Raw genomic sequence first — 16,567 nt, 5'->3', positions numbered from 1 at the left:
GCGATGGAGATGCCTGGGACCTGCGCAACTGCCTGCAGTCCGGCGCCCTCGTGAATGCTTGTCGCAACTGAAAGACGTGCCGGCGCTAGCAACGGTTCGTCGCGCCGACGGCAACGTTGGTGTTGCGGGGCCGGTACTGAGATGAAGTCGAGTCGGACAGTGCAGCAGTGTCGACCAGCGGCGGTGTCGCGGTGCAAGGACATTATGGACGTGCGATGTCATTTTTTTTTGTTAAAGCTTGTGTAGCTGATCTTTGTTTTCGGGATATGGTTTAATTTAAGGTTAAAAAAATGTGAGGGTGCTGACACCCCCTGTAAAGCTGTTTGCGCCGCGTGGCGCACGTGTCTCGCACAGAAGCCGTTTTTCGGGGGTGACAATTGCCGGACGATAGATGGCGTTGTGTTTGCGTTTACCACTGTTGTTAGAGTGGTAATGCTGGCGGTGACCCCTGGCGGAAGGCAGGCCTTGGTGGCGGGCGATAGATGAGCGAGCCTCTTCTGCGCGTGGCGGCTGTCGCGAACGGTTGTCTCTAGCGTGGGTCCTCGGCGTGTGTGGCACCGCGGGCCTGCGCGCCGGGGGGGGGGGTGGGCAGTGATAAGTCAAGCGTTGGTGACGCCACCTTCAGTGTGTTATTGTGTTTGTCACGTTATTGTGTAAGGATGCCCTCGCGTGTTCATTACTGATGTATCAATTCGGCGGACGATATCGTCATTATAAATTAGTTAAATAAATGTATGTATGTTGTGTTTGTTTGCCCCGACCGCGTCTACTGTGTCCGTTCACTCCAAGAACGTGGCGTGGCGCGCGCTCGCCATTTTGAGACCCCGCAATGTTTACATGGTATGCTTTGTCATTACTATCGAAAGAAAAAACTCTTGGGCACGGCCGTGAGATGCATACTTCTGAGCGCAGAGCAGATAATTTGCCTGCATCGGTCAGCTGTCGGGCTGCTGTCTACATCACTTCTGGTGAGCTGTAATGGCATTGTTTTTTCTAGTTTCTGTATAGAAAATCGTATAGAAATTGTATAGAAATTTCTATATAGAAATTGTTGGCAAGCTTTTTTTCATGGATGACCACTTGCATTTGGAAGGTGAAATTTGGCTCATAGAATTATCTTCAGCTAGACTGCCTATAAAATGGCTTTTTGAGCTGTACACAAATGTCGTTGCATTTTGCCTTTAACAATGGCTTTTCGGGCTTTTAGTTCTAAATGACGTTATGTCTAACAAATAAAAACAAGTCCTTAAAAATTGCCATTGTTTTGTGAATATTTAAAGGGTGATATTTTGACATTGATTTGCTGGTTTGTGGTTTAGGTGGCAATGAAGAAGGCAAGTTTATGATTGACTGTGAGCATGGCTTCATCAAGTTGGCAAGACCGCTTGACCGAGAAACATGTGCCAGCTACAACTTGACGGTACACGTCACTGATGGTAGTGCCAAAGCGACAGCCACAGTGAGTCTCCTCTCATTCACTAAGCTTACTCTTGGCCCGTTATTTTAAAATTTTATGTTAATGTGGGCATCTGTTATTCAGAGTGGTGGATTATTCGTGTTCACACTCTTTATCGGCTGTTGAAAATTGAGTTGTCCAGCTTCATAGCACAACCAAATTAATGAAGAATCACGTCATCTTCTTGTGTGTACACTTTTATTTCAGGTGGGCAGAACCAGTACAAATCAGTCTTTTCAAATTCCATCGCTGGCATCAGTTTGTACATTGATCATCATGAAGTGGTAATTAACTGGCCACTTGTACATTTGAAAAGCGCTTCATTACAAACTGCCCTAAAGCATAAATAGTCTACGCTCATTACTTAGGCCCTCATAATTGAGGAAAAAAAATGTCTGCTGTATCTGCAGCATCTATTGAGACGGGGGAGGGTAAGTTGATGGTCAAGTCAGAATTGTAGCCTGTATTGCCTAGAAATGTTACTAAAATGTAATTTTTTAAGATTATCGCGTTCTTGTCAGTGTAAGAACAGAAAAAAAGGTAATCTGATAAAGTATAGCTATGAGATTGAGGATTACAGATTCAGTTTGAAACATTGCCTGCCTGTAGTGCTGTAAACGGCTCAAGCTTACTAGGAAGGTCATCAAAGAAGGCTTAACAAGAAGGTACCACAAAATCGCATTACGTTTCACTCGTTTTACTAGGAAATAAGCAGTAAGGTATGATTTGAAATAACTTGCGTTTTTGTGAGCTTTCATGCAGAATGTTTCAAAGAGCAGGCTGAGGCGGTCCTTCGGTATCACCATATGTTGGCAATATAGCTGGCTACATTTCAGGCTTTCTGTGTTTGATTTCGCAGTGGCGGATCCCCAGTGTAAAGTACCACTGGGTCTCATCATCTCATCAACAGCATTGGTGTCGCATAAATCAGATGATGTGCTGACGTTTCTTTACGAGCGCAGGTCTCACGATGTTTGCAATCATTACGCACTATCCTATGGAAAACCCAGTGGTGCCGTCCTAAAGTGATACACAATAGTTGAGCAGGCTGACGCAGATAGTTGACTCATTTGTTATGTGTTGCCCAGGGTCACGACGTCAATCCAGCATGTTAGCGAAGCTGCAGATGTAAACTGTATTGAACTTCAAAGCAGACTTCCATACTCACTCGCTTGAACATTCGCGGGTGCGCTAAGTTCAGCAGACGGCAGTTGGCCTCTACCGAAAGGGAGTCAACTGTTTGAAAACTCGCAGCAATGTTTTTTGGGGCGGAGCTGCTTGAACGGCCCGTCAGCCACTTCCGATATTTTTACAAGGATTTCAAATAAACGGGTGCATTGTGTGCAGAATGCCGAGACAATCATTCATTCAACACGTGGCTACTCTACGAGGCGCCGGCGTGCCACAAATTGCAAGAAACCACCCCTCCTTCCTTCCGGGCCTTTCGGGCTTCCGCATGACTCGCGGTGCCACATCTCTGATCGCTGAGCCAAATATGCCAAATATACTGTGACTGGTCGAGCAAGAGCCTACATTTTCTGGTCAGCCTGGAAGCAGCTGTCCTTGCTGCTTGTTGTTCGTCATGTTGCCCGTTGCATGAACGCGTCACAGTGTGTCCCCCGTACGGGTCCATCCTGTTGGTGATCCTTTAAGAGTGTGCGCACAACACAGGGTACATACCGGCATGATTACGACAGCCACAATTCGCCAACACGCATGCAACTGACAGAGTCGATGGCTGGAGTCGCGGCAACCGGAAGTAGACGTTTCAAGCAAAGTGTCAGCAATGACGTGAGATTGGGAGGGGGATGGGAGCGGCGCTCGGCTAGAGGGCAAAGGGGCATGAGAGAGGATACCAGTGGAGGAAAGCGCAGGAGAAAGCGAAAGGTGTGGTCGTCATGGTTTCGATAATTAAACCCTCTAACTCTGCTATTACAGCACCGTTTCGAAAAATTTCTACGGCTCCGTGTTTTACGTACACTTGTGTACAATTTCCCCACCACGGGGAAGTGGCGCGAAAAAAAACTTTTTTGTTTGTTTATCTTGAGCAATGAAATTTGGCATGCATACTCATTATTGTCTTGAATAGGTAAATATGCAGTTTCATCATGATAGCTTGAGTAGTTCTCATGTTACATCATGCTACGTGGTTTGACTTATATGGTCTGCTCGTGGAAAGCCTAGGGCTGTAACAGAACATGCCAGGAAGCTGCAAGTGGTGTTGATCTTTTCTCAAAATAAAAACTAGTGGGTGTGAAAATCTTAGAATTTCTTTATCGCTTCTCTTTTTTTTATAGAGATTATCATGGCTGCCTACACACATTGTCAGAAACAGTGTCATGTACAAGTCATCTTTTAAAAAAACAACTGGGCCATAAACAAGAATTCAGAGATTCCTCAACAAATGTTCGGAATCCAGAAAAAAATAAAAACTGCATTAAAATCCGTCCAGTAATTCTCGTGCTACACTTTCAACGAGCAATACACATTTTCCAAAACACACTTCTGAGAAAAAGCCTGTCGAAGTTTTCGACAGGCTTTTGGCACAGACATTAAGAATGGCCTCACAGTGCTTTCATAAAATTTTCTAGGCAACAGCACAAATATTCAATGATAGACAAATTATTTCTTCATTGAACCTTGTGGAGGAGCTGAGCATAATGTAAAAAAAAAAACAGTATTGAAAACACTGCGTCTAAAGTTTCAACTTCTCTTTACGTCTCTAAAACACCTAAAAATTGGAATCTTGGGTTTGTCTTGTGATATTCGACATCTCAGGTATGTGGTCTCTGCCCAGTGTGCCTTTCATTAACGTAATTAAGTACTTGATTACAAATAACCACTGAATAATTCTTATATAGAGAGAGGTTTATTGCATAAAAAAAAAGCGGCTTAGACCATGACAGCCTATGCCTTCTTTCCAAATAACAGTTATAACAGTTATGGGCAGGAGGCTGGTGGCACAGGAATTTTTTAGCAATTTAATGACGCGAGAGGGGCATATGAAAATTCAGGCCCCTGCTTTATACATGCTTTTCTGCCACTCTAGCCTAATCTACGCTAATCTACAAAGCTTTCATTGTCTCGGAACATTAAAAGACGCTCGTGGTCATACCAAGCACGGCTTCAAGCACATCTAAATCACATCACAAAAGTTTATCGCCAGCACTTCATATGACCATGGAGTGCGTGGCCGCTTGGTCAGTGCAGCCAGCGCGGATGCAGTTGGCGGCGGCGTTCGGCGACTGTGACGTAGTGTCAATTTTGGGCCCAGGACCATTCAGCAAGGAACTGAATCGAACCACGAGCGCACAAACACACACGAGAATATATTTACAGAGAACGTAACTATGAACGAGTAACACTTAAAGTAGTAGAAACACGCAGTCTATAGCTGTACTCAATGTCTCTCTAAATTAGAAAAGTCTCGCCGTGTTTTGATGTGGCTTGCGGGTCGCCGGCGCCAATCGCTTGTGGGCTGTGCACCGTCTGGCTCGTTGCCGTCCTCAACGTGCGTCGGACCATGCCGTGACACGGCGTTCTGCCGCAGCAGCAGCAGTCAGTAGCTGATTGGTAGCTCCGCAGCAGCTCTCCGCCACCACGCTCGTCTCAGCAGCGCACCGGGGTCGCGCCAGCCACCCGGAACGGCAGCAGGAACATCAGGCCCGCAGCAACCAAAACCCACAGCCACTCTGGACGGCAGCCAGCACCGCGGACTGGTCCGGCTGGTCGCTGGGCCAGTCGCGCAGCCGGAGTACAGGCCCCGTTCACAGGATGTCCAGCTGTCTGGAACGGCAGCCAGAACAGCAGTGGATCGCATGGTCCCTGGGCTAGTTGCCCACCCGGAGTCCAGGAACGGTAGAGCGCCTAGATGCCGTTGTCTAGTTCCCCAGACAGAACGTCCAGCCGAGAACTGACTCCTTGCACGCGCTGCCCCGAACCACCGCACGCATCACGTGCACACTTCGTTTTCCTCTTTGCCCCCGCTCGGCGAACACTGAATTCTTTTTTTTTCCGCGCTTCTGTATCATGACAACCCCCCGTTTAAGAAAGTTGTTTACAACTTTTAGGACGTGAAGAGGCGGAAAAAATGTCACAAAGTCCTAGATAATTCACTAAATGTCCAGTTGTACGTCCACAGCCCTTCAGAAGTTTACATAACATAGTGCAATACATTCCCATTACACGCGGCTCAGGTAATCTGCTCTGACATTATCCGACCCTTTGATGTAAGAGACTGAAAATGAGTACTCTTGTAAGAGTAGGCTCCATCGCAAAACTCGATTGTTTAGGTGTTTAGCGGATTGCAAGTATTGCAAAGGCTGGTGGTCGGATTGTATGACAAATTGTTTGCCGTACAAATACAAATGGAATTTTTCACCGCCCAGAAGTGCCAAGCATTTTCGTTCGATGGTGGAATACTGGGTTTCTCGAGGCAATACGTTGCGGCTCGCGTAGGCAACAGGATGCAAAACCTGGTCCTCTCCTACCTGGTGCAGTGCGGCACCAATGCTAGTGGTCAAGGCGTCGGCGCGGAGAACAAATTTCTTTGTCATGTGGGGTGCTTGTAGAATGGGAGTATCTCCAAGCTTGTTCTTCAAAATAGTGAAAGCCTCTTCCTGAGAAGGTCTCCACGCGATGGTATTGCTCTGCCCTTTTTGTGTAAGGTCGGTCAAAGGCTTGGTGACCTCAGCGTAGCTTGCGATAAATTTCCTGTAATAGCCCGTTAGACCCAGGAAAGACTGCAGGGCTTTCTTCGTCTTTGGCCTTGTAGTTGCGAGAATCTTATCAAGGATTTTCAGGAGAGGTTCAACTTTACCGTCTTCGATTCGATGGCCAAGAAAACAGATGGTTTGCTCTCCTATCTCACACTTACTTGGCTTGATGGTTGAATTGTGTGGGGTCTCGGCGCGGCGAACGCGCGCCTCGCCACGCCACGCTCTTGGAGTGCACGGACGCAGTGGACACGGTCGGTACAAAGCACACAACATACATACATTTATTAACTAATTTAGACGACGATATCGTCCGTCGAATGATACAACAATTTCAATTAACACTAAACCATACAAACAACATAACGCAGGGACACACTAAAGACACAATAACATGATAAAAACACACTAACACACCCAACACACTAGCACATACCCAAGGCGGCGTCGCCAACGCCTGACCTTCCACGTGGGACCCCGGCGCGAAGCCCGCGGTGCCGAGCACCGGGGGGCCCACGCGACAGACAACCGTTCGCGGCAGCCGCCACGCGCAGAAGAGACTCGCTCAATGCTCGCCCGCCACCAAGGCCCGCCTTCCGCCAGGGGCCACCGCTACCACTCTACCAACAGTGGTACTGAAAGCGAACACAACGCCATCTATCGCCCGGCGGTGGTCACCACCGCAATAAAGCCTTGGGGCGAGACACGTGCGCCACGCGGCGCAGACAACTTTACAGGGGGGGGGGGGTGTCAGCACCTCCACATTCCCCCAACCTTAAATCAAACCATATCCCGAAATCAGAAATTAGCTACACAAGCTTTAACAAAAAAATGATATCGCACGACCATAATGTCCTTGCACCACGACACCGCCGCTGGTCGACACTGTTGCACTGTCCTGCTAGACTTCACCTCAGTACCGGCCCCGCAACAGCAACGTTCCCGTCGGCGCGACGATCCGTCGCCAGCGCCTACACGTCTTCCAGTTGCGACCAGCACTCGCGAGGGCGCCGGACTGCAGGCAGTTGCGCAGGTCCCAGGCATCTTCATCGCCCGACCTCACTCCTGGCCAACGACGCTGACGATGTGCAGGACAGCCGGCCGTGGATGACATCCCTCCCACTGAATACATCGACAAAAAAGAAAACTCGAAAGAAACAAAGGAGCGCGGCCCAGGGGAGGGAGCTTAAGGCTTTTCGGCCACGTGGTACGGTGGTCAGTACTGCCAGCTAATACATCGGTGGCGGCCGAGACGCCCATCAAAATAAAACAAAAATCACTTTTCCTAACTCGTGCTCACAAGAAAAAAAAAAGGAGGGAAGCGGAGCGCAACACCTCAATGCCACGATCCACCTAGTTGTGCCACGTGCGACAGGCGGCTGCGTAGAGCCTTAGGCCTAATGAGTCGCACGGCAACAACCGGCATCCACCCAGCACCCAGCCTAGGCGCAGAAGAGGCAGCCGCCAGGAGACGTCCACTCTGTGAAGTGGCCCTATCGCTCGCCGCACACAGCAGCTTACCGAGCGATCGGCGTCCTCCGCCCCGGGCGGTGTCACGACGCCTCGGCGTCGAGCCGCAGTACAAGTCAGCAACGACGCCCGGCTCCCTGAGCCCAAAGAGATAGAAGAAGCTATTCACAGAAAATCGGACCACCCACGAGGCTTCCGTACTCACTCGCTTCGGGCCTGGCCTACAAACCACGTGCTCTAGGCCTTGCTCACCCCAGGATGCGGACCGCATGGCTCTCGTCCTAATTCAACAACGTTTTTGAAAACTAACAACAAAAATAACAACACTTGCGAGCAAAAAGAAATAAATAGAAAGTCAACTTGCCGACAAATTGAAACACGTTACAAAACCAATCTCCTCGCTTCTCAACAAAGCACACCACCGACGCTAGCAAAGAAGTCCCCCTAGGCCTACTCTACTCCGGCTCTAACAAAATCCCTGTACTGAACCGCAAAAACTGTCGTCCGATTCTCCAAGAGCCCCACGTTGGGCGCCAGTGTGGGGTCTCGGCGCGGCGAACGCGCGCCTCGCCACGCCACGCTCTTGGAGTGCACGGACGCAGTGGACACGGTCGGTACAAAGCACACAACATACATACATTTATTAACTAATTTAGACGACGATATCGTCCGCCGAATGATACAACAATTTCAATTAACACTAAACCATACAAACAACATAACGCAGGGACACACTAAAGACACAATAACATGATAAAAACACACTAACACACCCAACACACTAGCACATACCCAAGGCGGCGTCGCCAACGCCTGACCTTCCACGTGGGACCCCGGCGCGAAGCCCGTGGTGCCGAGCACCGGGGGGCCCACGCGACAGACAACCGTTCGCGGCAGCCGCCACGCGCAGAAGAGACTCGCTCAATGCTCGCCCGCCACCAAGGCCCGCCTTCCGCCAGGGGCCACCGCTACCACTCTACCAACAGTGGTACTGAAAGCGAACACAACGCCATCTATCGCCCGGCGGTGGTCACCACCGCAATAAAGCCTTGGGGCGAGACACGTGCGCCACGCGGCGCAGACAACTTTACAGGGGGGGGGTGTCAGCATTCCCACAATTGGCGTGTTGTATTCGGTCAAATACATGCCGTAGAGTGACCAAATGTACAGGCCACGGGTTTGTAGCAATGACTACGTCATCAAAATAGTGATAAACATTTTCTAGATCACCTAGAACAGCTCGCATGAGGCATGCGAAAACAGCCGGAGCTGTCTTTATGCCAAAGGGCATGAACACAAAATGGTATACTGGAAACGGCTGTTTTCTCCCGGCTGTCCACAGCCATGGGCACTTGCCAGTAGCCTTTTTACCGACTTTAGCGAACACGGCTTTCAATGTTTTGTCGTTCTGTTGCTCTTCTGAGAACTGGTCTTTTGTTACGTCGCACCATTTTATTTTTGGCACGGACAATGGTGTTATTTTGTCCTCGTGAGGTTTAACCGTAGCGGAAACATAGTGAAGACACTCCTCAGATTCCAAGCTGCAGTGTCGCGTCGCATTGTCGTTCTTGTCGACTGTAGGAGGCTTCCACTTATGATCCGGCTTGTGAGGATCATTGACACCTGGTAGGTTACCAAGCACCAAATCATAAAGCGGCTTGTCCATACAAAGTGTGGTTATCTCTCCCTTAAAGTATGGGGTGTTCACGGAAATCTCGGCCTCTGGTACTTATATGGCGGAACCATCAATGAGTGAGACTCTGCTACTCTTCCCGGTCAACCGTTGTTTTGGCACTAGGTTTCTTCGGATAATTGCAGTATTACTGCCTGTATCTCGAAGAACCCTGACTGGTTTGCCCAACACTTCACCTTCAACAACTGGCATTCCTTGTACCAGAAATACTGGTATCCTTTCATCCACACTTGCATTAGGAGGGTCACGTTTCTTTCCTTTTTTTCCTCCGCCAGTGTTGTCACTCGAGGGGAAACCATAACGGTTCTCGTTCACTGCACATGCGGAACTTTTTTTTTTTTGTGCCTTGATGCTCCAGCACTCGTCGCTCTTGTGGCCAATTTTCCCACATACTCTACACTTGGTCGCTTCTTTGGCTGGGTTCCGACATTCATGTGCTTGATGTCCCAGATGCTTGCATAGCATGCATCTTGTCGGTAGTTTCTTGGGAGCATTATTAAGACTCTTGAATTCTTTGGAGTCGTCTGTACCCTTTCCCAGGTTTGACAGATTCTGCGCTTCCATGAAGCGATCAGTAGCGTCAGCTAGCTGTTGGAGTGACTTGCACTCGTGTTCTTTCAAAAAAATCATTAGTTTTGGATGGCAACAGCGGAGAAACTGTTCGGCGAGCATGTGGTCTCGAAGGTCATCGAATGTTCTGGGCACATCAGCCATGTCAACCCAGTGGTCGAAGTACCCTGAAAGTCTTGCGGCTAACTGTCTCCCGGTTTCTCCATCTTTTGGTCGTGCCATGCGAAATTTTTCTTGGTACCCTTGCGCAGGGAATTGAAACCTCTGCAACAAGGCTTTCTTTAGTTTCTCATAGTCTAGAAAATCTGTGACAGTCATTCGGCCAATTACTGTCAACGCTTTGCCACTCAAACACATGCTCACAGCTAATGTCCATTTCTCTTGTGGCCAGCCTTGTCCTGTTGCCACGCGTTCGAATCTTTGCAAGTATGCATGCAAATCATCACGTCGCTCATCGAACAGCGGAAGCAATTTCTGTGGATTCAGTACTGCAGAGGAGCTACTCGGCTGAGCCGTAGAATCAGAGTCAGCTGCTACATCTACCCTCGGAGCTCCTTCTTGAAGCTTTAGCTTCAGCTTAAGGATTTGCTTCGCTCTCTCATCTGCTTCCCTGCTCGCCTCTCTCTCAGCAGCACGTTCATCTCTTTGCCTCGCCTGTTCTGCCTCAACCCACTTACGCAATTCTGCGCCACTCAATCCTAGTTGTGCCCCAACAGCAGCTAATCTTTCTATGTCCATCATCAAAACAAGTTTTGTGAATGTGCAATCGAGAGACGATAACTTCCTTCGACGTTTCTACGAGCAGTATCCTGGCAGGCTCGCCAGATTGTGACGTAGTGTCAGTTTTGGGCCCAGGACCACTCAGCAAGGAACTGAATCGAACCACGAGCGCACAGACACACACACGAGAATATATTTACAGAGAACGTAACTATGAACGAGTAATACTTAAAGTAGTAGAAACACGCAGTGTATAGCTGTACTCAATGTCTCTATAAATTAGAAAAGTCTCGCCGTGTTTTGATGTGGCTTGCGGGTCTTCTGCGCCGATCGCTCGTGGGCTGTGCACGGTCTGGCTCGTTGCCGTCCTCAACGTGCATCGGACCACGCCATGACACGGCCTTCTGCCACAGCAGCAGCAGCAGTCGGTAGCTGATTGGTAGCTCCGCAGCAGCTCTCCGCCACCACGCTCGTCTCAGCAGCGCACCGGGGTCGCGCCAGCCACCCGGAACGGCAGCAGGAACATCAGGCCCACAGCAACCAAAACCTACAGCAACTCTGGACGGTACCCAGCACCGCGGAACCTCGCCTGGTCCCTGGGCCAGTCGCCCAGTCGGAGTACAGGCCCCGTTCACAGGATGTCCAGCTGTCCGGAACGGCAGCCAGAACAGCAGTGGATCGCCTGGTCCCTGGGCCAGTTGCCCAGCCGGAGTCCAGGAACGGTAGAGCGCCTAGATGCCGTTGTCTAGTTACCCAGACCGGACGTCCAGCCGAGAACTGACTCCTTGCATGCGCTGCCCTGAACCACCGCACGCACCACGCGCACACTTCGTTTTCCTCTTCGCCTCCGCACGGCAAACACTGAATTCGTTTTTTTTTCCGCGCCTCTGTATCATGACAGCGACGATGCGTGAATCGTGAAGCTACGATGACAAAAAATTGGTTCGCACTGCGCTTGGTATCGCGTTTTCGAGTGACGACGCGTGAAACTACTAGCCGCTGTTCCGAGCAATCCTTGGCAATGGAGGGGGGGGTTGATGAGCTTTACTGGAGTCAGCTGCCGAGGCATGAAATGCCCATCCGGGGTTCTGAGGAGCTAGCGAGTAATATGCTTCATTGCCTGCAAAGAAGCACGTCGCCACGAGTGCGCTAGTGTGTCGTTCTTTCCGGCAGTGTAGCCGTCAGGGGAGTTAGGCCTAAAGACGGCTCCGATGACGCACTGTGCTCAAAGAACGTGCTCCCGCTTGTAGTAATCTGATCGTAAATCCGCTTACAGCTTCGTTGCTTGAGAAAAAGCACGTCACTACGAGTTCGCTTTTGGGTCATTCTTTCCCGCAGTCAGCGGAGTTTTGCCTAAAGACCACTCTGATGACGCTCCAGGCTCGTAGACCGCACGTCTGCTTGCGATGAGGCTTGTAAACCGTACGCCCGCTCCTAGTAATCTGATCGAGCATCCGCTTAGAGCTCATAACCAAAGCGTAATTATATCCTAAGTGATTGTCTAGCCATGAACACGTCACGAAGTAGGGATTTTTGAGAGCCATGTCCTCGAGACGCACTAGCAGCAGACGACGATCTCCTGGAGCGGGCATCAGGCCAATGGTGAGGCGAGCGGAGCCGACATGGCGGCCACAGCCAATCAGGGCCCTTAAAACGACCTTCAAACATTAGCTTTTTGTGTGCTTGTTGTTAAATGAAGGAGCAAGTTGAGATGGTAAATCGAAACGCGGAGAAATGCTCTTTTTGATGAGCTCAAGAAACCAACTCCTGGCCGCGCCATCGCGAAGCTATAATTTTTTGAGAATCGCTGTTTTCTCGCGATTTCCAGAAAAAAGTTTCGCTACATAGTAGAGTGAAAGGTATTTTCCGAAGCACTTCTGCATGGTTTTCAGTGTAGATATTTTGGAATCTGGTAGAAAAAGGGTTCCAGAAACTGAAAACTTGATTTTCAAAAAATAAATTTTTTGCCATTTTTCGTGATACCAAAGCCACGTCCCCTCTTAAGCTGTTCGTCGTGCATCCTTGATGTATGCCGAACATCAGGGATGCATGATAGTAGTAGTAGCAGGTAGCCACCTCTCGTTTATTCCTTGAACTGTCTGCTGGATGGCGGTACTTGCGTATGATGAAACGATGCAAGATAGTGGTACTTGGGGGGTTCACTAGATGGACGGATGGAGAGATGTGCAGACAGACGGATGGACGCATGGACGGACGGGGTGAGTGGATGATTCACGGTTTGTCAATGAAACTCTTCGAAGCTTCGCCCCACTCATCATCATTCACTCTGTGGATATGCTGTGATTTTTTAATGTTTCAGCCAGTTTATTTAACTGCGACAACTGTTGTACACAGTGTTAATGAAAACGAGCGCATCTGATCCAAACAGCACTCTTGATTTATGTCAGCTATTGGCCAGTAATCTTTTGCGACGTCTGATAAGTGACCAGCCTAAAGAAGGCACCTGAGAAAACGGCATCTTCGCGCTTTGCTTGTAGTTTCTTGCGCCGTGCACAGCTGTAATATTTGGCTGAGCAGTTCAAAGTCACGTCAGCTTTCTGTAGAATGTGTTTTTTCAGCAAGCCCAAGGGGTGCTAGATGACCCCTTTAACCCCTCCGTTACTACGCCTATTCTCCCAGAATTGGTTTGAATTCGTCAGTTTGGCTACATATGGATTTTCGACAGACCTTTTAGCGAACTAATGTGCATGTGTGGTTATGAAAATGTACGTAGTTGATGAACTTCAAAGAAATTCGTGCCGCTTTTTATGTTGCAGTAGCATCTAAATTCTGTAAAGAAAGAATCGTAGCAATTCAGCTATCAAATTATGGCATTAGCTTCCCAGCAGATCCAGCTTTTCCGGACGTGAGCCGTTTAGTTCGCCTGATTGACACCATGTGGCGTATCGACCTTGAAGAATTCAAAAGTCCCGTCATGAAGTATGCAGTGACGTAGCACTAAGTTATATTATAATCATAATAAAAAATGGTGCATACATCTTGAAACGTTCACTTCACCTCAGTGCGTAGATATGAGTGCACTGTGTCGGCGTTATCTCAACGGCGACGACTGGCAATGAATTGCCAATTTTTCTAGACATACTGTGCCAGACAGCTCGCAGCATTCCGCAAAAAATGTCTGGCCGTCCCAGACAGGCCCTTGGTATATCAAAAGAAGCGTGTCTGTTTTTTATGTGTTTGTTTTTACTTTCTGTGCTGCCGTATCGATGTAGATATTAGAGAAGCGTGCTGCTTTCAGGGTTTCGTGTTCACTGAGCATCAAGCATTATGCTTGATGCTCAGTTTCGGCACGCACACAGTTCACTGTGTGTTTGCACACACAGTGAACACAAACACACACCCATATAAATACACACACACATATATTTGTATGTGTGTGTGTGTGAGATTGAATAGAAGGACGCACACACAAAATATGGTTTTAAAAGCATTTTGGCTGGGGGGCAAACCTTCGTCAGTTTATATGTACTACATGTTAGCGGCTCTATATATGGGTAAGTAAATGTACACTAAATGCACTGCATCACAATCAGAATATATGCACATCAAGAACAAATTAGCGACGCATAGTAGACAAGGCACTCCACGGCGAATCGTAACAACGATAAAAAGTATATAGCGTTAGACAAGAAACCTTGTACTTACGCACAGGGCGTCTGCGCCCAATGTCAGCAATTGTGAAGAAAATTGCAACATGTAAACACAAAGTGAGCGGCCAAAGAAAGTTTTTCCAGAGCCGCTCCTTGCCATGTATCGGTGTTGTAGGAATTTGCAGGACATTCTTACTTCCTGCAAATTTTGTTCTTTTACTTATATTCCACCCGCTGGTTGCCAATAATATTGGAAATCTTAATGCAAGGCATGCAATCAGATGAATACCACTGCGGCTAAAACCACCGCCAATGATTTCACCTTCAGACTTCGCAGTGATTTTTTTGTGTGAGACAGATAATGTAGTTTATATGTTTGCGTGCTCCATTTGCAAAGTGTTGTATATCGGTCAAACCAACAAGACATTTTGGTTCCGGTTCAATAATCCCAATGCTCATGTGCACTCTATGCTTCATTAGCCAATATCTAGACACGTTCCCACCAGCGGTCATACCTTCAGATCAATTAGGGCGATGATATTGAAAGCGAGATTTATTTCACAATATAAGCATAAAGTGCGCGAGTAATCTTTATTTCACAAGTTGCAAGCAACTTCTAGGAGCCTAAATGAAAATGCTGGTAAATTGTCTAGCATGCTTGCATATTGTAGCAACGCTCTTCTAGAATTTGACTGTAGAATACAGTGCATGCATTGTGCCATTCTGCCACTGACTACCTCTGTTTGTGCGCAGAATCATTCTGTCACAAAAGTGTTCTTTTTGTTGTAGTTTTTTGTCTGATTTTGTTCGCAGAGTGCAATCCTTTGCTATGTACGTTTGCACGGCACCAATGAATCTGATAAATGCTTTATCTTGCAGTATCTCATTGCACAGTGGTGCAGTTTTTTGGCTAACGGGATAAATTTGTTTGTGCCATTGTGATTCGCATTGCAGTGTTGTCACCACCACACACCTGTAACTGCTTTTCTATGCGCATGGAGTCTGATTGTGGTGCACTGTGCCCCATACTTTACATCTTCCCACCTCTACAGAAGGTTTTACCTAAAATTGCCAAATAATGAAAAATATTATACATGAGTTCTACATGTCTCCAATTAGTACAGAATACTTATGAGTTATACAGGCATGTAAGAATATTTTTTGCAGTCTGTCAAGCTTGGCAATGCACAAAAACTGCTTAATGAACATTGTAATAGTGACTCTTGGGTTAATCTTCAATCCAAAATATGTAGCGCTTAAGCAGAAATAATAATGTTTTCATTCTGCGATAAGACAACTGCACTCCTTAATTTCTGCCAGCCTCAGTTTAGAGTTCACGCAATCGAAACATTATCAAAACTTTGTCGCCAAACGCGCTGCGTTTTTAGTGTTCTTAAATGTAGGTTCAAGTAATTGTCAAAGACTGTTCTCGAAGGGAGGTCACTTGAACAGGCTATCAGTGACTAATATTAACGTGAAACTAATGCAGAATTGTATCGCTGTATATATATATATATATATATATATACATATATATATACATACATACATACATAGAGCATCGAACGCGTTATTCGAAGGTCGTAGGTTCGATTCCTGGTCACGGCTGGTTATTTTTTCACCCACTTTTTTTTCTTCTTATTTACATTCCATTGGTTCTAATAACTTCCCCTATACATTCCTTGGCATTACTGTCTGTTAGATCTCATTATTATTGTTTGCAAATGTGATATGAGACCGCAGGCAGAATTGGACACAGTGCCGGCATTTTTTTTTCTTTCTTTTCAGCGATCAGCGAGCATTGAAATATTGGCTGCAAACTTGAGGCAAACAAGCAATGTGAGCTTGATCTGTTCATTAGTTTGATGAACCATCATTGGGTTTGGCTTGGGACCACTGTGTGGAGGGCAGTCTAGTGAGCTTGGCTCATTGAATTTGCAGGCAGAACTTAAATGCGAAAAACGCTTCCTAGCGTTGAATTTTTTTTTTTCGTCTTTTTTCATTCGCTCTGTTGTATATTAATGCTGATATACATACCTGTTCTCGGTAAGTCAGCAGTAAAGACAATATGCCTGAACTTAGACTTGGAGATTACTCTTTGAACAGCGTATAAAGTGGCATTGCATCAAGGAAACTAGTGTTATCGGTTAATATTCCCGATAAAAATATGCCGATCAGGAGATTGCTGCAGTGAAGCAGAGGTTATGGAGCTCGACTGCTGACCCAAAGGTCGCGGGTTCGATCTGGGCCGGGGTAGTCGCATTTCGATGGAGGTGAAACGGTGGCGGGTAGTGAACCATCTAATGTCAAATTCAAAATCAGAATAATTTTA

General features: G+C 47.5%; 1 protein-coding gene across 7 annotated transcripts in view; it reads left to right on the top strand.

Annotated features, from left to right (window-relative positions):
- LOC119178697 (fat-like cadherin-related tumor suppressor homolog) overlaps positions 1–16,567 on the top strand; it is an 812,220-nt gene that overhangs the window by 73,428 nt on the left and 722,225 nt on the right. For all 7 annotated transcript variants that reach the window (XR_012888480.1, XM_075882464.1, XM_075882456.1 and 4 more), the window contains exon 8: positions 1,320–1,459. Coding sequence is in view for 6 of the 7 variants with exons in the window: in XM_075882464.1 (XP_075738579.1) it covers positions 1,320–1,459 (140 nt within the window). In the remaining variant the exon portion in view is untranslated. The remainder of the gene's footprint in view (positions 1–1,319; positions 1,460–16,567) is intronic.

The sequence above is a fragment of the Rhipicephalus microplus genome, chromosome 2 (assembly GCF_043290135.1).
Source record: "Rhipicephalus microplus isolate Deutch F79 chromosome 2, USDA_Rmic, whole genome shotgun sequence".
Taxonomy (NCBI): Eukaryota; Metazoa; Arthropoda; class Arachnida; order Ixodida; family Ixodidae; genus Rhipicephalus; species Rhipicephalus microplus.
This window is presented reverse-complemented; position numbering and strand designations above follow the sequence as displayed.